Here is a 24,089-nt window from a genome sequence, read left to right as displayed (position 1 = left end):
TCACAGTTCATAAATTTGAAGCGGAGACAAATAAAGAGGGGGAATTTTTTAATAGTTATACTCTCTTTAAATTTACTCCTTAAAAACCAGCAATTCATTACTATAATAGCTGACTCTAGGCTGATGTGTAGGAATCTAAAGGAGGTAATTTTCAATGCTACTAACCTGAATTACTACATTATTGGCTTTTCCTAGACAGGGATCAAAACAACTCTACAAATCAAGCTCAGAGAGGGACCTGAAAGAACACATCTGACCAGGGGGTTATATCATTCTTTGTCATGAGGCAGGGAATTAGCTGAAGAGGAATGCTTTTGTGCTAACGGTAAATCTCAAACCAGAACTACACAATTCTTCTGTTTACTCATTGACTGTTACTAGGTCTATGTAGCAAAGCAAGAAACTGTCATATGGTGATTTTTTTTATATTAATAAACTCACATAATTAAAAGAATAAAGTTGTTAGAAAGCACATCTAGGTATTTGAATAAACAAATGTCCAACCTGCTATGATTACCATCTTCAGTGAAAGAAACCAACTTGTACAAGAGGGGAATAGGATAGGATAGGATAGGATAGACCAGATTGGAAGAGACCTTCAAGATCATCACGTCCAACCTATTATCCAACCCACCTAATCAATTAAACCATGCAACCAAGCACCCCATCAAGTCTCCTCTTGAACACCTCCAGGGATGGTGACTCCACCACCTCCCCAGGCAGCCCATTCCAATGGCCAATCACTCTTTCTGTGAAGAACTTCTTCCTAACATCCAGCCTAAACCTCCCCTCGTGCAGCTTGAGACTGTGTCCTCTTGTTCTGGTGCTGCTTGCCTGGGAGAAGAGACCAAGCCCCACCTGGCTACAACCTCCCTTCAGGTAGTTGCAGACAGCAAGGTGGTCTCCTCTGAGCCTCCTCCAGGCTAAGCAACCCCAGCTCCCTCAGCCTCTCCTCACAGGGCTTGTGCTCCAAACCCCTCCCCAGCTTTGCTGCCCTTCTCTGGACACACTCCAGCAACTCAACATCTTTCCTAAACTGAGGGGCCTAGAACTGGACACAGGACTCAAGGTGTGGCCTAACCAGTGCAGTGTACAGGGACAGATTTTAAAACTGAAAACTACTAAAGAAGAGGTTGTAAAAGCACACCTTATAGAAAGGTAAAAAATTTAATTAGCTTTATTTATTTACTTGCAGTCTTCTTAACACTAAACAAGTAAACTTCGTGTTCTTCTTGCTGAGGAAGTTTGCTGCTCTCCTATAACCGCAGTAGGTCGTCTTTCAGCTGAAATAACTTCTAGTTGAAGCCCTAAGCTGAACTTTGAACCACTTGTCTAAAACAAGAGTCAGAGTTCTCCTGCAATGCATATTTCCTAAAGAAAAACTTGCATTAACATTGAAGGGCAGCAACAGAGGCGAGTCAAGAAAAATAAAACAAACCCAAGGCATTCCTATATCACCTTCTATTTGTTAGGTTAGACAAATGATAAAGAGCCAACCTTGTGTTCAGCCCTTCTCCTCCTAAAAAAAGTAGTCTATCCCTTCCACTCATTGTAACTGCATTCCGAAACCATACTGATGTGTACATGGTGTATGAACCATGATAACAATTTAGAAATGAGGAATCATCCAAATCCCTCCCCCCAAAAAAAATCACAGACAGATCCTTTTCCTGTTCCTGGGAAGTGTTCTGTTTGCACAAATCATTATTTGCAGACCAGACTGCAGTCTCGCAGCACTCTGGGGCAGAAAGTAAGTATGTCTGAAAAAGGGACAATAGATGGCAAATAACTCCAAGGACCAAAACACTTGGCCATATTAAACAATTCATATCTAGAACAAAGGCTCATTTAAAATAAAGACAACTTGATAGGGAGACTATCACTCCAGTTGACTGCTAATTACATTCATCAAAAGCTACCTGGAGCAGTTCTCTTTTTTGGGTACACTTGTACACTTTGGGTGAAGGCTCAGAGATAAGTTCTGCCTTCAGCCACTGGAGCAAGATTTCACCAGTGTTAAGCAGAGCTGATTGATTGAAGAGCAAGCTCATTAAATACCAAAGTGGTTTTCTTTAATTTTCTCTCTCATTTTATGAGATTCCTCCCATCCTTTCATTTTGTTCACCCTGCTAGACAATCCTGACCACATTTATGGCTGATGGCAAGTTGCCCTACTCCCACAGCATTCCTTCCAGCCGAATCACAGTTGTCAATCCAATGGCATCTATCAAGCCAACAGCAGATTGTTACATCAAGTGCAGTTCTCACCACATTTATCTTAACCTAGCAGACAAATGTTCCAGGAAAGATGGCCTCAGGAACAAACCTTTGCTTAGCAATGGTTTCCAAGTCTAAAAGAAGTTGTAATGATCCATAGACTCTAGCTGCCCGAGTGCAGTACAAAACAAGAAATAAGCACCACAAATAGCTTACAAAAGAGTCAGATGTTAGAGACAATGGACAAAGCAAGAATTACATTGGAGATGAACTACAATTTTAGGGTAGCGATATCTTGGGCTGCATTTCCAAGTCAGTCATTGACCTTTTGTGGCTATTCACAGTATGAATTAGCCCATGGTTACTTTCCTAGTGAAACTTCAAAACCGGTTATCTAATGCCAGAACTGTCTTCTGGCATTAAACCTGAAATGTTCATCAAGATGTAAGAGCATTGGATGAAAACTGTACAGCTACAACACAGCTCTCCCTAGGCTGTAGTCAAATTCTGGCAGTGTCTGAAGCCCAGAAAGCCAATGGTGTCCTGGGCAGCATCAAAAGAAGTATGGCCATTCGGGTCAAGGGAGGGGATTCTACCTCTCTACTCTGCTCTGGTGATACCCCACCTGGAATACGGTGTTCAACTTTGGAGTCCTCAGCTCAAGAATGACATGGGCCTGTTAAAAGTGGGTCCAGAGAAGGGCCATGAAGATGATCAGAGGGCTGGAGTATCTCTCCTATGAGGGCTGGGGAGGGACTGCTCAGGATATCAGGTAGTGATAGGACATGGGGGAATGGAATGAAGCTGGAGGTGGGGAGATTCAGGCTGGATGTGAGGAGGAAGTTCTTCACCATGAGAGTGGTGAAGCCCTGGAATGGGTTGTCCAGGAAGGTGGTTGAGGCCCAGTCCCTGGAGGTGTTTAAGACCAGGCTGGATGAGGCTCTGGCCAGCCTGATCTAGTGTGGGGTGTCCCTGCCCATGGCAGGGGGGTAGGAACTAGATGACCCTTGTGGTGCCTTCCAACCCTGACTGATACTATGATAGGCAGAGAGGATTTGGATTCTTCAGCCTGGAAAAGAAAGAGAAGGCTCTGGAAAGACCTTATGGCAGCCTATAAAAAAAAAAACGGGGCAGGGGGGGCCCTCATATGAGACAAGAGAGAGACTTCACCTCTGCCTTGGTAAAGTGGCAGCAGTTTTAAGCTGAAAGAGCGCAGATTTCTACTGGATGTAAGGTAGAAATTTCTTACAATAAGGGTGGTGATACACTGGAAAAGGTTGCCCAGAGAAGTTGTAGATGCTCCTTCCCTGCAGGTGTTCAAGGGCAGGCTGGACAGGACTTTGAGTGAAATATGTCCCTGCCCTTTGGAGAAGGATTGGACTAGGTGTTCTGCAAAAATCCACTTCCAACCCAAACTATTATATGAAGGAACTCCAAAGCTTCCTGCTTTAATATTCCAGTTCCCAGGATTCTTTTTAACCTCTTAATACTAAAATTGGAGGAAATATAGTACTAGAACATACTTCATTTCTCTTAGAGTGAAGGTGAGCTTCATTACAAAGCCTCTTAAAACAACTAACAAGCAAAGTCCCCTTGGAGCAGATTACTGCAACCACAAATCTTCGCAGTCAGACTTTTCCAGTAACACAAGAAGTTTTAATCATTTAAACCAAAAAATGTATTGACTCCAGCACCACTCTGATATATTACAGACTGTCCCCAAAGCCCATTTTTTGATAACCCCTTGCCTGATGCAATTTTAGTCTACCAACTCCTATGTGCTTAAGTGACATTTCTAAGCATGTGATTAATGCAAAGCCTTCTACATCCTTACTCTGACAGTGGTCCCTTCATTTTATAGCAGCCCAGCAAAGTTGCTATCATGTTACAGGAGTATCTGCCTGGCAGATGTCTGTGTCCAGACCTGTCTGGAATCCCCCTGGTCTCTCTGCAGAGGCTTAGCTGAAGCCATACAGCTTCTAGCCATCTGACAGTGTGAGCGAAGTCTGCTCATGTCTGCTGGCCAAAACCAACCAACGAAAAAACAACAAACAAAGCATCTGTACATTAAGTGGAGATTGGTCATAAACTGCTCAAATTCCTGAGGCTGTCTTCCTTTTTCCCCATGCAATAACTTCTATTTCTCTTAGCTGTTTTCACTTGAACTGGTATTTTCATTTATATTGTTTCAGCTTCATTGATCTCTACCATCTCAACAGCACTCAAATCTTGCTTTTGAGGTTTGGGACTACTTGCAGGGGATGAAGGTGTTGTTTGCTTTTGAATTTAGCAGTATGTGCAGGTCCTGCAATTGTTTTGGCTAAGGCAGCTTTTATAGTCTTGATAGTTAGTGTATGTATTATCAGTCTTTATACAGAAGCCATCAGCTCACATATATATTACTAGTAAAATAAAAGTCTTCAAGTCTTCAGAGGCTGATTTTATAAGGCTTCCAACTTTCTTACCCCAAACTACTGCAGGGAAGGGATGGAGATACACACAGTGGTTTTGTAGTGTTTTCCAAAAATTGCTATGTTTAAAGATTAGTGGTTTCATGTTCTAGTTTTACTGCTCAATGTTTCTAAGGGCTGCTTATATTTGATACACAAAGTGAAATGTCAAGATGATCTGTCTTCCTCTATACCCTGCAAGAAAGTGCTCCAAAGAGAAGCAACAATCAGCCTCAAAAAAAGTAAATGTCCCATTACAGCATCTTACTAGAAGAAATAACTTACATAAGGCTAAATCTAAAGTGCATGTTTTAAAACCATATTTCCCCTACACAGGTTTGAAAAAAATCATGATGGCCACACAAGACCTATCTACAGGCTCTGATACAAACAAGGGAAAGCAATAATACAATGCTTTGAGGCAGGAGATAGATGTCTACTAAGCTGCCAACGTGATTACTTGGTTTGCCTTATTATTTTACAGTTTAAAGATCATGCTAATGAAATCCTTGTTAATTATGCAGCTTTGGAAATATTTATGGAAATGACTTGACATTTCACATGTGGAGAACATGCTGGATGGTACATACTGGCACATTTTAAAAGAACACTAGTAAATCCTAAACGAGAGAGGGCGAGACACTTGGACAGCAATCTGACTTCCCATGCACAGTTTCCTCAACATAGCAGTTTTCAACCAAAACCCCAACAAACCCACAACCAAAAAAAAACCCCCAACCAACCCAAACAAACAACCCCTGAAAAGCAACAATAGAAGAATGGATTATTTGAAGGATAAGGAAAAAAGGGCAGTGACAGATTACTGAGGAAAATGCCCTAGTGCAGAAATCCTGCAAGAACGCAGAACGTTCCCTAAACAAATGAGAGCTGTCAAAGCACCAGAGAACTTGCTGGGATAAGGAGCAATCCTCTGCTGGCTCTGTAAGAGAGGAATTAAATTACCTCATTAAGAAGAAGTCCTTTCTATCTAGGACACTGAAAAAGAAGCCCATTTGTTGTTCATATAAGGTAGAAAGACGTTCCACAGACTAAAGCATAACTTCGTACAAGCCTTGTGAATTACTCAAAGTGCTGAAAACTCCTGAGAAGAACCAGATATTTGCAGCTGCTGCCAGTGTGCCCTAGCATACCATTCCCCTGTAGAACATGGCACTACAGTAGAAAGCTCATTTTAAATTAATTTATTTTTCATTACTAATAATCCAGACACATTTAGAACATAGGCCACTGCCCTGCATTTGAATCCTATGAGGTCATGATGCATTAACAGAAGAGGGATACCATAGTTTGGAAAGCAAGTACACAGCACAATGCAAGGAAATGTACACAGCATATAGGACCTCTCTGCCTTCGGTGCAGCAGATTGTGTTTAGACTCCTTGGAAAGTCTCTCTCAGGTCACTTGCACACCTGTATATGCTTTGCACAATGCATGCCAGCAGATGGCTTTGCTCCTCAGAGACGCTTCTGCAGAGAAGCCAGGTTTAAACACAAGCACTCTTGTCCCACAAGCACAGTGTCCTGCAGCATCCCTCCTAGTCAAGTCAGGATTCTGACTCCAGCTCTGGCAGCAGCAAGAGTAACTTTAAGGTTTCTCAGCAGCACAGGCAAAACTTAGTTCACATCAAATATGGAATGAGAACAGCAAGGGCTGGCCAAGATCCTTTCTCCTCCCAGTATGATAAGAGGAGACAGTTTGGAGGAGGCACCAGGGAACTCTGGCTTAGTACTTCTACTATTACAAGAGAAAGCGAAAGAGAGTGTAGGGGAACATCTCCCTGTAAGAAACCAGCTGCAACTCCACCTGTGGACTGCTTCCTACTGCTTCCTTTGTCACCTTCAAACCCACCCTCCATCTCCCAGGCCATCTCAAAGGATGGGCATGGCCCTTCAGCAGCGGGCTGGTGTGATAACCTGCCTCAGGCAACCAGGTCTTCTAAGCAATCACCCACTTTGCCAGCCTATGCCTAGAACCAGCCCTGTGGTGGTCTTGTACCTCTGCAGGGGTTCCAAAGTCTAGAGGAAAATGTTCATATTTAAACATCTGGAGTATGTAAAAAGCTGCAGTGGTAGTGGCCCTTTTTGCATGCACATTTTCTCCTTTCTTTTGTTGCTGCTAAATACCTGTCACATCCATCTATGTCTTATCTGTACCAACCCTCCCACCCTTGCTATCAGCAGTAGAGTTGAACAACAGTAGGAAAGCTAAACCCAAACTACTACAGAAGCAAACTTGGGCACACCCTTTCCCCTTTGTTCTCTCTCATGGTCTGAGATACAGTGTGTTTAATAGCAGCGGGTTTTATACAACATTACTGAACCATGCAAATTACCACCAACAACTCTTTCTGAATACAAAGGGAACAAAACAAGTTAAATTATCCCACAATCAATAGCTGGGTTGCTGGTGGTTGTTTGTTTGTCTTTAACTAGAGGTATGAACACTGCTTGCTTGTGCATTTACATCGCACTGGTAGGTGCAAACACATTCAGTACAATAGAAGTAGGAGCTTTGGTACCACCAGTTGACTAGTTGCTGGTGACTGAGGCTTCTCCAGCCTCTTCCAGTGTTCAGTGTTATCAGCTTCCTACTGCTGAACTAGGAAGTAAACATGCTGAAGCTGGTGAAACAAACCCTCATGATGCTGAATCTTCTCTCACCTAGCTACAGCTTTAAAAAGCACCAAACCCTACCTTGTTTTTTTGATAGATGCCATCTAACCTATGGCCGTTTCCATAGGTATTATAACCCACATGATAATAGAAACCTCTCTAAATTCCCCTGAATACAAGAATCTCTTTCACACTGCCCCACCACTTACTTGTGATAGTCAAAATACTGTTCCATGGCCTGACCTGAAGGGATTAACTGCAGTCCTACGAGGAAAGCAGTTTAGATGCCAAGAACACACCTCAGAAAACTCAACTTTCAAACTAAAAACCTTCCAAGGCATGCTCCCCATTGGACCAGAGGGCTTCCCCCATACCCCACCCAGTATCTATATATGCACGTCTGCTCATACATAAAAATCTCTGAAATAACTCAAGACATTAACAAACACTTAATCATCTATTATTCATCTTCACTTATCAGCCTTGACCTTTGAGAACTTAAACCAGAAGCTGCCTCCGATGAGATAACCCTGTTCAAATGTCGTGAAAAGATCCGTTGCTTAATTCTTCAAGTCTAAAGTGGTGTCTGCACTTGCAATGACCAAAGAGGGCAGGAAAAAAGGGAAGAAAACTTGCATCAGTTCTCTAAAAACTGGTGCAATTACTTTAGTAACTGGACCACAATGACAGGCCCTTCCTTGCTAACAGTTACAAAGACAGAATTAAAAATGGTTTCGAAATGCAGTTTGCTTTTCTGATTCAGCAAAGTTTGTCACAAGTCTGGTGACAGCCTGCCCATGTAAGCTGAAGGATCCCCAACTGCCTTCCCCATCACAAACAAATATATCCCTCACACAGTACCTTTGAGCAATACTTGAGCAGCAAGAGACAAGCTCCGAGTTGCAAGGATGATTCAGAGTAGTGGGTGAGGAATGCAAATTCCATTTTGCAAAACATTTGGTCTACAAAGCCCTCTATTACCCCACAAGACATGTCAGGTTCTGTCTTAACAGGGATTCTTAAACAGCTAAGACACCATGTTTATAGGAGATAGGTTTAAATAATGCCTGAAGTGCTTACACATTAACAGTCTTGCTGGGCAGGTCATGTAGGGCTGATGTCTCCTCTCACTCCTAGCTTGCCTTAGAATCAAGTAAAATCTGTGGAACCTCATGACTGTTTTTTCTTCTGCAAGACTGATGTATTGATTTTGCTAGAAACTCTGAAGAAAATTGGGATTTAGAGAGGAAAGTGGCTAACAAATTCTGCAGACAATCAGCAATTACTCTAAAGCACAGTGGAAAGCTGAGCAGCAAGCACTTGGATGGAGAAGAAAGTGGAAAAATGAGCAAACTGTTCCATCCTCAATAAAGAGCAAAAGGTAGTAAAAAAAAAGCAACAAGCCTTCTGGCATACTAAATCCTAGCCCATTCAGAACAATCTAAGATTTTGGAGGGAGACAGCCAGTAAAACTCTTCCACAGAATAGCTTCCTAAGCATATATAAAATACCTTTCTTTGACAGACCACCCCGCCTTGAAGTAAATCCTGTTGAGTAACCAGACTAAACAAAACCACTAGCAGAGTTTCCAGCTGAGGGGGAATGACTCAATGCAACCTACTGGAAGGACACCAGTCAAGAAGCAGTATAGTTCCCCTGTAATCCAGGAGGAAGTAGAGACCTGCTCAGCCACTTGGATCCCCACAAGTCCATGGGACCAGATGGGATCGATTCTAGGGTGCTGAGAGAACTACCAGATGAGCTGGCCAAACCACTCTCCATCATTTGCCACCAGTCCTGGCTCACTGGAGAGGTCCCAGATGACTGGAAGCTGGCCAGTGTGATGCCCATCCACAAGAAGGGCCAGAAGGAGGAACCAGGGAATTACAGACCTGTCAGCCTGACCTCAGTGCCAGGCAAGATTATGGAACAGGTCATCTTGAGTGCAGACATCACTCACAGGATGGCCAAGGGATCAGGCCCAGGCAGCATGGATTTAGGAAGGACAGGTGCTGCCTCACCAACCTGATCTCACTCTATGATCAGGTAACTGCCTGGTGGATGTGGGGAAGGACTTCAGCAAAGCCTTTGACACTGTCCCCCACAGCAAACTCCTCGCCAAGCTGTCAGCCTGTGGCTTGGACAGCAGCCCTCTGTGCTGGGTTAGGAACTGGCTGGAGGGCTGTGCCCAGAGAGTGATGGTGAATGGTGCCACATCCAGCTGGCAGCCAGGCACTAGTGGTGTGCCCCAGGGATCAGTGCTGGGCCCCATCCTGTTCAATATCTTTATTGATGATTTGGATGAGGGGATTGAGTCCATCATCAGTAAATTTGCAGATGACACCAAGCCAGGGGCAGGAGTTGATCTGTTAGAGGGTAGGAGAGGCTTTTCAGAGGGACCTTGACAGGCTGGACAGATGAGCAGAATCCAGCAGCATGAGATTTAACACATCTAAGTGCCAGGTTCTGCACATTGGCCACAACAACCCCATGCAGTGCTACAGGCTGGGGTCAGAGTGGCTGGAGAGCAGCCAGGCAGAAAGGGACCTGGGGGTACTGGTTGATAGTAGGCTGAACATGAGCCTGCAGTGTGCTCAGGTGGCCAAGAAGGCCAATAGCATCCTGGCCTGGATCAGGAACAGTGTGGCCAGCAGGAGCAGGGAGGTCATTTTGCCCCTGACTCTGCACTGGTTAGGCCACACTTTGAGTACTGTGTCCAGTTCTGGGCCCCTCAGTTTAGGAAGGATGTTGAGTTGCTGGAGGGTGTCCAGAGAAGGGCAACAAAGTTGGTGAGGGGTTTGGAGCACAAGCCCTGTGAGGAGAGGCTGAGGGAGCTGCAGTTGCTTAGCCTGGAGAAGAGGAGGCTCAGGGGAGACCTTCTTGCCCTCTGCAACTACCTGAAGGGAGATTGTAGCCAGGTGGCAACTGGTCTCTTCTCCCAGGCAAGCAGCACCAGAACAAGAGGACACAGTCTCAAGCTGCACCAGAGGAGGTTTAGGCTGGATGTTAGGAAGAAATTCTTCATAGAAAGAGTGACTGGCCACTGGAATGGGCTGCCTGGGGAGGTGGTGGAGTCACCACCACTGGAGATGTTTAGGATGAGACTGGATGGTGTGCTTGATGCCATGGTTTAGCTGATTAGATGGTGTTGGATGATAGGTTGGACTTGATGACCTCAAAGGTCTTTTCCCATCTGGTTAATTCAATTCTAATGATGATTATTTGCAAGAAGTACCACAGAATTTGTTCTATTTTCCTGGCAAAATTACAACACAGGTAACTGCATTCCTCCAACTTGAAATATGTTTCGAATTGTCTCAGTGTGTTGCTTCCCACTTTTCTTCATCTTTTGGATAGTAATACTGCTATCTCTGCACTTAAGCCAAGCAATCCATTTCAGAGTTCTTAAGCATGTGGCTCTGTAGAAAACTGAGGCTTGCAAAAAAGTTGCTATTTACAAGTACTCAACATAATGTAAGGGAGTTGCATCATAAATATTTATAGCATCACAATTGCTGAATTCAAATGGAAAGTAGCAATCAGAGAATTTTATTTAACATCGTGACTAACAGTACAGGACATCACCTCATCCTTTCTAGTTTGCACAGTATTCTAAAGAAAAGACCAAATTCACCCAGATCACAGAGTAAGAGAGAATGCGAGGACAGTATTCTAAAGGAAAGACCAAATTCCCCACAGATCACAGAGTAAGAGAGAATGTGAGGACAGGAGTCTTCCATTCAAACAGAAGCTTTCCAAAGTCTCCACACCCCTACAGCAAGACTCCTTCTTCAAGAAGGAAGCACAGCAACCTCTCTAGCTGAACAATTAGTCTGAACCACAGGATCAGATTTAAGAAAGGATGTTTTGTCACATTCAGAACAGACACTGTCCTTCAAGAAGTGCTGAACAGGCCTATCACAGGTGATTTGGACAGCCAGTGAGTTATTTTCCACAGATGCTGAATCTTTAGGTCTAACAAAACAAAGCTCATGAGTTTTGCTAAAGCATTTCACTAAACTGATCAAGTAAAGAGAGCCCAAGACATACAAGTTCCTGCTACAGGATCTTCTCAACTCATTAAGCAATCACTGAGGGCAACTGACATTAAGTAATTAATTTTGTAAGTGAAATATTGCAAGTTTACTAACACCCTTCCTCATGTTACAAGAGCCAGAAGTAAAGCTGACCAAAATACACATGACATTGTTTTGTGGCTATTTATTTTAATGACTCTTTGTGCAAAGGTCCCATCTCAAAAGTGGTCATCTGCAGCTGCTTGGAGGAAAAAAAAATGGTTTCAAGAGCATCACAGCCAGACAAACCCAAAATTGCAGATGCAGAATGTACACATGGGAGTCAGGACAAGTACAGTCACATACAGGAAATGCAATTCTACACGCCACACATTAAAAAAAAAAAAAAAAGAAAGTATAAATAACTGACTTAAATGTATGTAACCTTTGTTTTACTAAGAGGAAATTCCATAAGTAGCAGCAACATTCCATAGTAATGCCAGCACAGTGCCAACTGTAAAAGGGAATCACATAAATTAAAAGGAAAGCAGGGAGAAGCCTCTGTAAACCCTACACAAAGATAAAAGGCTAAGGTAGTGGCATATTAAGCAGGACCATCTTCAGGACTGCAGCCATCAAATGTTGGCTAAGTAAATAACCCAGAGTTAGAATGGCATGTTCCTTACAATCCTGCCATTAACCAAACCTTATAGAGACCAGTCATCCTCTCAGTTGTGGATGAACAGCCCTTGAAAATTAAACAAAACATCTTCATTTAACCTCTAAAGCAGCTTGTAATTTGCTCTCACTACTGCTAAAGCACCTGAGAGCACAGGACAGCACTTACTTGTACCTAACACCACTGAAACACAGAGTTTAAATTGTCAGAGGCATTAAAAACAAAAAAGGTAGTACATTTCCTGAAGTTATGAGTCTGTCAATCAAGATCAAATACCCTTCTAAAAGAGCACAGTGATTTAACAGTAAAGCTGTGTCGTAGTCATATGGTTAATGTTTGTTGTGCTGTCAAATCCTGCACAGCACTAGACGATTGGGCACTGACCAACAGCAGCATCTACAATAACGCTGTTAGATCCTGCACACATCCCTGCTTTTCTTTAGTCCAACATTGCTCTCATATGTTCACAGAGAGTTAATCTAGTGCTATTTGCTTAGCATGTCTGCCCCAGCATGGGAAAGGGTCAAAAATGAGTCAAAAGCAGTCATTTCCACCAGCTGGTAAGTGCTCTTCGACCTAAGACATAAGAGCATAGCTGCTCTGCATTAGAAACCAGTGGGAGGGTTTTGGTTTAAGAAGGAAGGAAGAGGGGAAGAGAGGCCAATGCCTTGAAGATGCAGAAAGCACCATCTTAAGCTGCAAGCTTCATTATGGGATGAAATTTCTTAGTAACAGACCCTAAATTCTCCAGTGAATTCAGATCAGCTTAGAAGCACAAGAATTCATGGACAAGGGGAAGTAAAGACACACCCTGCTCCAGCCACAGCTCTTTCTCTTCAGCAGTTCATCTAAAAGATCTAAATGAGTGTTATATGAGAGAACAAATAAAATCAGCATGATAAAAGATTCAAGACTGGATCAGGCATTTGTAAACTGTCCTCATCCAGATTTCATCTGAATTACTCTAGATTCAGAGGCTGAGAATGGAGATCTTCACAACAACTGCAAAGCACTAGAATTTGTCAATCACATGTGCAAATTCCAAACCAACCACACTTACCTGCTTCTGGATCTGGAGGAATCCTCCACATATACAAATTGAAGTCATCAGAGCCTGAAAGGATGTACTGTTGGGAATAAAAATAAAAGCAATTTACCACAAAGTTATTTTACTGTTGATACACTTTCTCCAAACAACCAAAATGATAAAAAAGGGTGATGTTTATTATTGTTTGCACATCACTGAGCAACTTACCTTTAAATGGGGCTGAAGTACCAGCATAAAACTATTGCATGCATATAAACAGACCAAAACTCAAAAGCAGGCTTCATATATCTAAAGTTTGCTGCCAAAGTGTGCATTTTCTCTGCTCAGCAGGGCCATGGAATTTGGTTAGCTGTAATGCAAGAATGTCTAAATGAAGCTCTCATACTTTGCACCCTGCAACTTTGGCCTTTTTTTAATGTCAAAGTATTTTATCCTTTCTTCTCATCACCTCAACTACTGAGGAAAACTCCATCAAACACATATCTAAGATGGGAGCTAACATGTCTGTTACACACAAGAGCAAAACATCTGGCTCATCAGTCTACTAGAGCCCACCAAAAGGCAGTCACTGAGGATAACCTTGAACACTGCACAAACCCAAAGCTAAACATTCACTGTTAGCAAGTCTCAAACAATTTAAACAACTACATTTACCATACTGTTCATTTTTTCTCCTGATCACAGCTACTCTGAAGCAATGGAACCAGTCCTTTTTCATCAGTGCATGAATGACAAGCAATCTCTTTATTGTACAGAAGTTTAGGCAACATGCCCTCTGAAGTAGCTTAATAGACTACAAACAAGCACTGGAATGACAGGTGACATTTGGCATGGTAAAAAGCTTATGCTTCTCAGTTATGAGAGGCCACAAACCATGTCTTGTCTTCAAATATCTCTTCTCCAATTGACTCTACTCCCTGACCTTTATTTCTTCCCTGATTAAATATGAGATGACTTGTAATGGAACCAAAAGCAGATTCAATCTCAGTTATACTGGTAGAGAGACTGTAATCTTTAGCACTCAATTGACTTCTGCTTAATAAATTCAGGATTCTGCTTAATCAAGAGAGTCTAGAAGTTGGGGGGTGTTATTTTATTATCATGGCAGAGAGAAAAGAAAAAAGAAGAAATGGAGGAACTTTGCCCACTTTCTAACCTTCGATAGGAGACAAATACTATTTTGTTTGGCTCAAATATAACTGTTTTCTGTCTTGCACTCTCCAGGGACACACAAACTCATCAGGCAAAGCAACATCGAGCAGAGAAGAGCCAAGTCCTGAAATAACACAGGACTGAGAAGTCAGTAAACAACAACAACAAAAATACCCTAACATGGAAACAACTGCTATAAATTCCCATACATTCTGCTTGCAATGCTAATTACATTTGTGCAGTGTTTGGATGTTTCCAGCCACAAATATGCAATAAACAACCACTAAAATCCCTTGTTTAGTTTCCTACTAATGCAATCTATCATTTTTTTTTCCTCTTAAGGATGTAAGCACTTTTGAATGCAATTCTGCTCATTTTCTGACAGAGAAGCAGCACTGAGCAAACAAAAGTTCCTTTAAGAAGCCGTGCATGCTAGTTCTGCATCACTCAGACCCATGCTTTTCAAGTCAGAAAGTGAATTCTACAAGCCAGCACATTCAAGCACTGAGGTAGCTCACCTCTGCCAAACTGACCTGATGGTGCCAGGAATATGTACTAACCTTTCACGTGACTGCTCATAAATATCAGCCCACAGCAGGCTGAGCCACTGTCCCAAAACTGCACAGACTAGAGCTCCTACAGGCAACCTCCCAACAATCAGAAAGAAAGCACTTGTAAAATGGTGTTACTAAGAAATGCTACATGGAAAAAAAAAACAAACCATAAGAAAATAAGGTCTTCTTTAAAGTTGTAAAGATGCAGCTAATTGTTAGCATTTATTTTCACCAATACACTCCAGGAGCCCTTTAGATTGCTGGTGCTCTGCTGTGTTGCCATTCCAAGAGATGCCCCCCTCCCCCCAGTGCCCTTTCCCTGGAAGTGTTAAGGCCAGGTTGCACAGGGCCTTGAGCAATCTCTCTAGTGGAAGGTGTCCCTGCCCATGGTAGAGGGGTTAAAACTAGGTGATCTTTAAGGTCCCTTCCAATCCAAACTACTCTATTATTACTATGGTTGAAGCAGCAACTTGTTTGCCAAGGATATGTGGGGGGAAACGGAGACTTCCCAAACGCCTAGAAAGCTCAGAATCCTGAACTTATGCCCCTAACACCCCTCCCCCCCAGCCCCCAAAACCAAACAAGTTGTAACAACTCCTCAACATGAGAGTCACTTAGCACTTTAAGTCATAAATCAAACAAACCTACCAGTGATGACAGGCCTGAAAAGGACAGATTTCAGATATCCTGCAGCAGGCACACAGCACAGGAAAAAGGCATTACGTATCTACAGACAACAGAGCGTCTGTGAGACTCCTCAAGTCAGCTTCCAAACTGATTTGCAGAGGAACACATTGTGTATCCTGTAAAGCTCAATGGCCAGTTGTCTAGGAAATCTGATGTATCAATTCCCACCAAACAAGAACATACTACCAGCACAGTATTTCTCAGCAACCTGATCTAGTTGAAGATGTCCTTGCTCAGTGCAAGGGGCTGGATTAGATGGCCTTTAAAGGTGCCTTCCAATCCAAAGCATTCTATGAAAGACCACCGATTCAAGTAATTCTGCTTAGCTTTGGGGATAGCAACATTTAGAGGGCACTTGCAGTGATGTGGACTAATGAAAATCTGACTGCACTATCAAGACTGTAACCAGGACACCAAGACAAGTGATCATTCCCTTGACTTGGTACTTTCAAAGTCACACCTCTATGAGACCCTGACACAAGAGTGACACTAATGAATCAGACAGAGTGCAGAAGGGCCACTGGGGCTGAAAGCCCATGACCTGCAAGGAAAGCCTAAGGGACCTAGCCTTATTTAGACAGAAGTGAAGGGACAGAGTGGACCTAAACAGTTTCCCAGTGCCTGAAGCAATACAGCAGCTGGGGACAGACTCCACTCAGAGGCAAGCAGTGGACGTTCAGGAAGTAACAATCACAAGTCATAGCAAGGGAAATTCCAGCTGAGTACATAGGAACAGCAAGTTCAAACCAGTGTAACAAACACTGCAACTTGGCACCAGAAAGGTGGTGGAATCTCCACCCTTGCAAACTCCAAATTTATCTGGACAATTCCCTGAGCAACCTAATCTGACTCTGAAGATGCTCTGCTCTGAAAAGCAGCTTAAGCCAGATGATCTCCAGAGAAATCTCCCTACCAATTTTTTTTTTTCCCCCAAAGATTAACAAAATAAAAAGGGAAGCAATTGTCTTGGTGGACTGGGGTTAGTTTTGGGGTTAAGGGGCAGGAAGGGAGAGGTGGGCAGTACCAAGAAAACACCCATCTGAAATGTCTCCACTCCATCACCTATTAGAGCATGCTAGAAACTGCAAATGGAAAGACAAACGTAGGCAACAGAGGCATAAGCTGCAGTTCAGCACATCACAGGATCACAGGATGTTAAGGGGTGGAAGGGACCTCTGGAGATCATCAGGTCCAACCCCCCCTGCCAGAGCAGGACCATATAATCTAGCACAGGTTGCACAGGAGCACATCCAGATGGGTCTTAAAAGTCTCCAGAGAAGAGGCTGTTCCGGTGCTCTGTGACCCTTACAGCAAAGAAGTTCTTCCTCATGTTGAGGTGGGACCTCTTGTGCTGTAGTTAACATCCATAGCCTCTTGTCCTATCACAGGGCACAAGTCAGAAGAGGCTGTCTCTTCCTTCTTGACACCCAGCCCTCATCTATTTATATACATTTATTAGATTCCCCTCTCTGTCTTCTCCTCTCCAGACTAAACAGCCCCAGGTCTCTCAGCCTTTCTTCATAAGGCAGTACTCCAGTCCCTAAGACATCCCTGTAGCCCTCCATTGGACACTCTCAAGTAGATCCCTGTCCCTCTTGAACCGAGGAGCCCAGAACTGGATGTAATGATCCAGGTGGGGCCTCACTAGAGCATAGTAGAGGTACATCTGCTGGACACATTCTTCTTAATGCACCCCAGGATACCATTAGCCTTCTTCTTGGCAACAAAGGCACATGGATGTCCCATGGATAACTTCTTGTCCACCGGGCCTCCCAGGTCTTTCTCTAGAGGGCTGCTCTCTAAGCAGATCACCTCCTAACCTCCACTGGTGCAGTTCACTATTCCTTCCTAGGTGCAGGACTGCACCTATCCTTGTTGAACCTCATTAGGCTCCTCTTTGCCCAGCTGACATACATTGAGGTGGTCACAATACAGGGAATTTAAAGAAAGAAACTGGCAAAGAAATACCTATGGGTTTAATTCTGCAACTCAGATGTATCAGTAAGTGCCAATGGGCTGCGAGTTGCAAACTTTTTATATTAAATCTTGTTTTGATAGCTCTGCCAACAATTAGCATAAATAGATCACATTCCCCAAAATATCCAACTATTTGGTATCTCTGCCATTTTACTACTGTTACAGTAGCAGCCAGCATTGCTTTCACTCTCCTTTCCTGTTAGGATACCTCTGGGGCACATGCTTTCCTACTGTTCTCACAATACAGAACTGAATCCCCAGACACATTTGTTTTGTCCTTTTCTGTAAGGCCAGGTGATAGGAGGTTAAGAAATAGAACGTGGCTTTTCAGAGAGAGACCAAGAGCCTGCCAGGAGCACAACTTCATGACTGCAGCTATTGCAAGAAAGATGTGCCAGATGAAGCTTCAAGAGCAGACACCCAAGCTACTAAAGCCAGAAACATGTCTCTTTCATGGCATTTGAATAAGAAACTCAGTTTCAATTAGTACTCTCTGCACAAGACAATGGGAAGCTAAGGCCTATGGAGAACACAGCTGGACTGACATTACTAGGACACTTACATGATCATCTGTGAAAACTTCACTTTGATTAATTTATTATTGGTATGACAATCAGCAAATACTTTTCCACACTACTTGAAAGCCAAAGAATAAGGATTGAGAAAATGCAAAAAATCACTCCATACTGATAGAAAATTCAAACATGTAATTGCTACGAAGTGCACCAAGCCCCACCTAATAATGCTGAAATCCTAAGGGAATAGGGTAGACTTTTCAAAAGGAAAGAACAGAAAGGAAAGAAAAAGGGGTCAGGGTGGGGTAGATAAAACAATGTCATGCCTCAGGTGCTTAGACTCCACTGTAGTTGTGACCAAGGATTTTTGGTCTTGAGAGGATGTGCAAAATATAATTCCTAGCAGAGTACCTTCTACACACTCACTCTATGAACAAAAGCCCAGATAATCAAATTACAGAGGCAAGCCAAAAAGAGGCAGAACCATGAGCATTCATAGAGATTAGCAAATGGCCAAGATAGCATGCATTCTCCCTTCACCCACACCAGACAAACTCCAAGCAGAACATAACCTCCTGAAGCAGTGCACTGCTGAATTCTGAATCAGACCTAAGCATCTGAGCTCCTCTCCTCACACAGTGTCTGATGTCTGGGAGGAGACACCAATATTAAAACCACCTGTTTCATTGTCTGCATTTCTGCTGCTGTATCTTACCAGGAATTCCAAAATCAACATTTGCAATATTCACATGAACATGACATTAGACAGAAAAAACTCAGTTTCTAGTAATTAATATTGTAGGGTTTTCAGAAGGGAAGAATCAGCTTCTACATCTAGCTGCTAGCAACAATGACAGGAAAAGGCTTCCAGATGACTACTAGCTGCTGATTCAGAAGTTTGCCTTAGAAGGAAGAAAACTCTCAGGCACAGAGTCTGCTGCTGGAGAAAACACAAATTCAGTCTGAGCTTCAAGTATGCATAAAATGCTTCAAATGAACTTCCATCAGGAATCTGGCAGAATGACTTCGGACTATTGCTCCCCACTCATTCCACTGTAGCTCTTCTCATTTTCTCTCCCCAAGGAAATTACAGCAGCTGATATAAATAATTTGAGATCTAATCTGTTGCTGCTATAGTCTCATAACAGTAGCATTAGCATTGCACTTTGCAGAGCACAACTACCCTGGGGAATTAATTTTTGTTCTTAACACTGCCAGTCTGAAAGCTTTCAAGATCCCACAAGCTCCATTTCCTCAGGTGCTACAGAATATTGATTATTGTAATAAAATTGTATCTAAATCAAGCTTTATTTCACAGTTTCCAGCATACACATTTCCTGTTCCCACAAAATTTCCTCTTACTTATGACCTATACCAGAGGAATTGTACTTTTGGCCCTAGACAAGGGACCAGATGACACAGATAGCTTTCCTGTAATGTAGGAGGGGCCTTGAACCCAAAGAGTTCTGATCCTATCAGTACAATCACCTTCCCCCTTTAAAACAGTCCTGTGAGAAGAATGCAAGCTACAAATAATAGCAACAAGTAGGAAGAAACATCACCTCATAGAAACATATATGATTTTCTCTGTGCTTATATATACACACACATAAAACATAGCAACTGCAAACACAGGTCCTACTATACATTATGTATCTTGCATGAAAAATGTTTGACAGAACACAACAAGAATCTTTTGTGATGCAAAACCTGCTCCATGCATCTTCCTTACAAGTGAGGCCTCCCCTGCTATTTTGATCTATTACCCAGATTAAAAATAGAATTAAGAACCACCATATTTAATTTACCTTGTGAGCAGAATTTAATGTCAAGCCTGCATCTCCCAAAGGTAGAAATCTCACAGATACACTTTCAAATCATCTTTCTGCTGTTAAGAGTACCCACTACCCAGAGGGGAATTAAGGCAAAGACATCTATGAAGAAGGAAAATACTTTTTCCTATTCAAAAAACATCAAGAAGGAAACCAACAAGGAATGAGCAAGACAATACAGCTTGTTTGTAATGGACAACACCAGAGGAATAAAAGAAAAAAACCCCGAGTATTTCCAACAGAGCAGAGCACTCCTTTCATCTCCTTAAGCAACTGAGAAATAAACAGCAGTCTATTGATCAAGTATTTCCATCTCTTTGTGATTCCAAATCTTTCCTCAGAGCTGTTACCTTTGTGTTGAAGAATCCAGGCTTTTAGTACAGAGTTCCCACCGGGTACAGATTGAAAAGCTGCTCTAATGATCATCTGCTCACTTCCTTATGTTCACCCCTACATCCCTTGTGCCAACATCAGCACTCGTGACACAGTGGTGGTCTGGTTCAGTAGCTAGAACAGTAAAACCCCATACAAATTGCAAAGAGTCATTCAATATATTTCTTCTAAGTTGGTTATTTCGACCAGCTTCTATAGGGGTCAGGTGGGTGCCAGTACAGCCCAAGTAAAGTACAGGGCCTCCCCTCTCAGTGCCTTGTTTGTACCTTCAGACTTAACTCCAGTCAGAGTGGCTGCCTCTTCTCCTTTTACAAGCTCTCACTTGTTACCAACTATGAAGTTCCTCTCCCCAAGGCTGTTAACCAGGGTGTATGGTTGGGAAGATAAAGAATAGGCTTACTGGCCTCTTGTTGCTGCCTCTCAATGACAAAACCTAAAGCAAGAAGAGACGTAACTGGGAATGCTAATCCTGAAAGAAGTTTTGGAAAACTTATGGTTAAGACATTCATTTACCCACAAGAAAGGACACTTATACAATCTTTTATCTACTGCTTTGCAATACATCCTTATCTTTAACAAATGTAAAGAGTAAGCTACAACTAAAACACCACAATGCTGTGAACTAAAGAAACATGCTTGCTTTGAAACCAGCTCTCTTTCCTTTTTTTTTGTACTAGCTATAAAAGCAGTTTACAATCTTCACCATTAGAGACACTTTTTCAGAAATGCTGAAACAGGCACAAAAAGAGAGCTTAGAATTTTTCCATCTCAGCCTGAGAAGCAGGTAAGCCCAAAGGCCTTTTACCACAGAAACTTTGTTCCTCAGTACGAACATGCCTATCTCACGTGAACTGGAAAAAGAAAAGCTGTGACACAGCAGACTGGAGAAACAAACTGTTTCTAGCACATAAAATTCAAAGCCAAAAATTTGTATTCTCACTCCCTAGATCCCTAATCTTCTAAGCAGCCAACTCTGTGTGCGGTAGTTTCAAATGCTTACAGAAGCATCATCAAGAATAATCCATCAACATTTTTACAGCTGCCTTTTTGCCTCACAGAAAGGCCATAACAGTAATTACATTCATGAACAAAAGCAACTTAGAAAGCTTTCTTGTGGATTTCTATGGCAGGGAAAATATTCCTATTACACTCCATAGAAAGCAACATGTTTATCTGAGTGTATGAAGGCGACTCTTCTATGCATGGCTGCAACCACACATACCCCAATTGCTCGTCTCCTTCAGCCATCTGTTACTTTCCTTTTTCAAAGTGCCAAATCAAATATTCTATTAATCAAAACCCACCAGAATTAAGTCACTTCTTCAGTATCTAGACAAAGCTTAGTTTTAACACCTCAGCGAGGAACACTGCTGGTCCAGCACCCGTTGCGGATCCCTTTCGGCAGCACATTCCTGCGCACTGTCCCTTCCCTCTCCCCAGTCAAGGCATCTACTAATTTCCGTATTTCCTGTGACACACTATGTGGAAAGTCTCCCAAGTCAGAGTTCCACTCCACAAGAACTACCTTCAGCACGTGTCCCTTTGGGCTAACGGTCCACGGGTCTAAAAACTTTCCCCAAGAGCTTACAGGAATGTAAAAGAGAAGGGAGAGAGGAGCTGGGGCTGCAGAATGCAGGGGGAAGAGATGATCAAAGTAAGAAGGGTTAAAAGAAGACTTTCAGCCTCTTCTGTCAAAGCCCTGACGCTGGAAAGATATTTTCAGTGCACCTCTCCCATGTCAATTACCAAAAGCACTGAGAAATAAATAATTTCATAGGTAAATACATTATTAATGTATGTGTTGTATATGTATGCAATGTTACACATACAGAGGGGATTTAAACTGCCATTTAGATAGAAGTAAAAAACAACATACAAGCTCATCAGTAGTTCCTCAAAGAAGCCAATTTAAGATAGAGGAAAACACTGATTTTCTTTTTATCCAAGCATAGCAATGTATTTGCACTCTCTTTGTACTTTTCATGTATTATGAAATGCTGACTGCAGTAAGCCACTATTCATTAAGAAGTTTTACATGCACAGGAAACTCATATTATGAAAAACAAAATAAAATCCCTTTCTTCCTTTTTTAGTTCTTAAAGCTAGACATTCAGAAGTACTGCTTCCTGAGACAAATGGCCATTAAGTTAGATGACACAGAAGAAAAGTTCTACCTCTTTACAAAGGCAATGCGCCTTCACAAAGTAAGACACCTATACAGCATGGAAGGGTTACGTTCATGTCATGATTCTGTCCTGCTAAAAACTGGACGGTCCTTAAGTGGAGCTATTTAGAACACAGAATTCAACATAATGAAGGTTGTAACTTTATAGGGAGTTGGAGCAGTCTGCAGTACTGTGAGTAGCACATTCCTGAAACTCTCCTATACCAGAGTAATGTCAACAGAAAAGGCTGAGTGTTGATGTAATGTCTGAGGGCATGCCAGAGTCAAGACATTTTTTGTTTGATTCACAGGGTACAAGTTATTTCTTCCCACCCCCACCCTTTCTAAGGCAGGCAATAAGCAGTTGATTTTATAGCCACAAGTGTTACAGAGCCTCACATTATCTGCACAGTGAAAAAAAGGAATGAGCTGACAGCATTCACCACTGTGACAGGCAACAACTCTTGAGCATGGAAAGCTTTTGGCCTATTTTTCTTAGGATGAGGAGGTTGTGTTTTGTGGCTCCTTTTTTGCTGCCACCCATCACTACAGCCTCCGAGGCTCCTACACTTAAGAACACCTTTGGGTACCTGAAGCTCCTCAATGCTTCCTGTATCCTCAGAACCAAGAAGATACTTCCATAGCAGCTTAGCAACTAACACCATGTCTCAAATTCTAATGCTAACAAGAAGAATGGAAACTCTGTCAGTACCTTGACACAGCTTGGAGATTCTCACACATTTTATGATGTGTGTGCAAACAAACACTTGTGGACACAAAGGCAAAGTCAGTGGGAGTCAGGTGCACAAACAAAGTACCTTTAAAATTCTGGGCCTGGATGCCTGTACCAGAAGGACAGATAAATTATGCTCTCACATACATCTCTAGAGCCAACAGAGGGAGTGGGCAGCTGAGAGTCAGCCTGATCCATCTTAGCCTCCTCCCTTCCACAATTCTATGAGTCAAGTGAGCTGCCAGGTAACGCAAACAGCATCCATTTTTGAATGCACTTATCTACCAACGTCAGAGCTCTCCTACAATGAAAAGGAAAAAACCAGTGTTGTGTGGAGGAGGTCATTACACTCATGACACAGACAAAAGAAAGACAGTTCAGCAAGGAGCAGGTGAAGGCAATTACAAATGGGTGCAAATTAAACACCAGTAAATATTGCCTCTCAAGCTTTGTACTTCTAAAAAACAAGAGAAGTCCAGCTATGGCATTTCTAGGAAAAATGCTTGCATATACTGCTTGTTAACCTTCAAACCATGTCAGTAATCCTTTTGGAAGAAAACAAGGGTTTGCAAGGACATAAAAAGAAACAAAGCTGTTCATCCTTCAAGGTCCCTGTCACTTAGCTTGCACTAGAAACCACACACACAAAATACCTGCAACAACTCAAAACCACCTAAGCACTTCAGAATGTCTTCTTCTAAACTTAAATAAATAAATAAACAAATCACTAGGGTTAACAGGTGAATCTGAGTGTTATTCCCTAAAAGCATTAATAGTATTCCATTCTTTGTTAAAAGAGTTCAATCTACTTTCATCACAGATGCTTCAACAAAATGAGCTGGTCACACATCACTGCACACCTGCTGTTAGCAGGTTTTCATCTAGAGTGACAAGTCAGGACTTCTGGATCCAAGTCATAACCTGTGGACAATAAAAGGCAGTGCTGAGAAAAGATCAGGGGCCTGAAAGCCTTCCACAGACAAAATAATCAAACTGTTCTCCAACTAGAAGTTTGTGTGTGTTATTTGTGTGTGCTCTT

General features: G+C 42.4%; 1 protein-coding gene across 4 annotated transcripts in view; it reads right to left on the bottom strand.

The window, feature by feature from the left end:
* Positions 1-24,089, bottom strand: part of DCAF5 (DDB1 and CUL4 associated factor 5) — a 73,188-nt gene that overhangs the window by 7,143 nt on the left and 41,956 nt on the right. For all 4 annotated transcript variants that reach the window (XM_009900625.2, XM_054161592.1, XM_054161591.1 and 1 more), the window contains exon 7: positions 13,056-13,122. In XM_009900625.2, coding sequence (XP_009898927.2) covers positions 13,056-13,122 — 67 coding nt within the window. The remainder of the gene's footprint in view (positions 1-13,055; positions 13,123-24,089) is intronic.

This window comes from Dryobates pubescens, chromosome 5, assembly GCF_014839835.1.
Source record: "Dryobates pubescens isolate bDryPub1 chromosome 5, bDryPub1.pri, whole genome shotgun sequence".
Classification (NCBI taxonomy): domain Eukaryota; kingdom Metazoa; phylum Chordata; class Aves; order Piciformes; family Picidae; genus Dryobates; species Dryobates pubescens.
The sequence above is the reverse complement of the archived record's forward strand: the minus strand, read 5'-3'. Positions and strand labels throughout refer to the sequence as shown.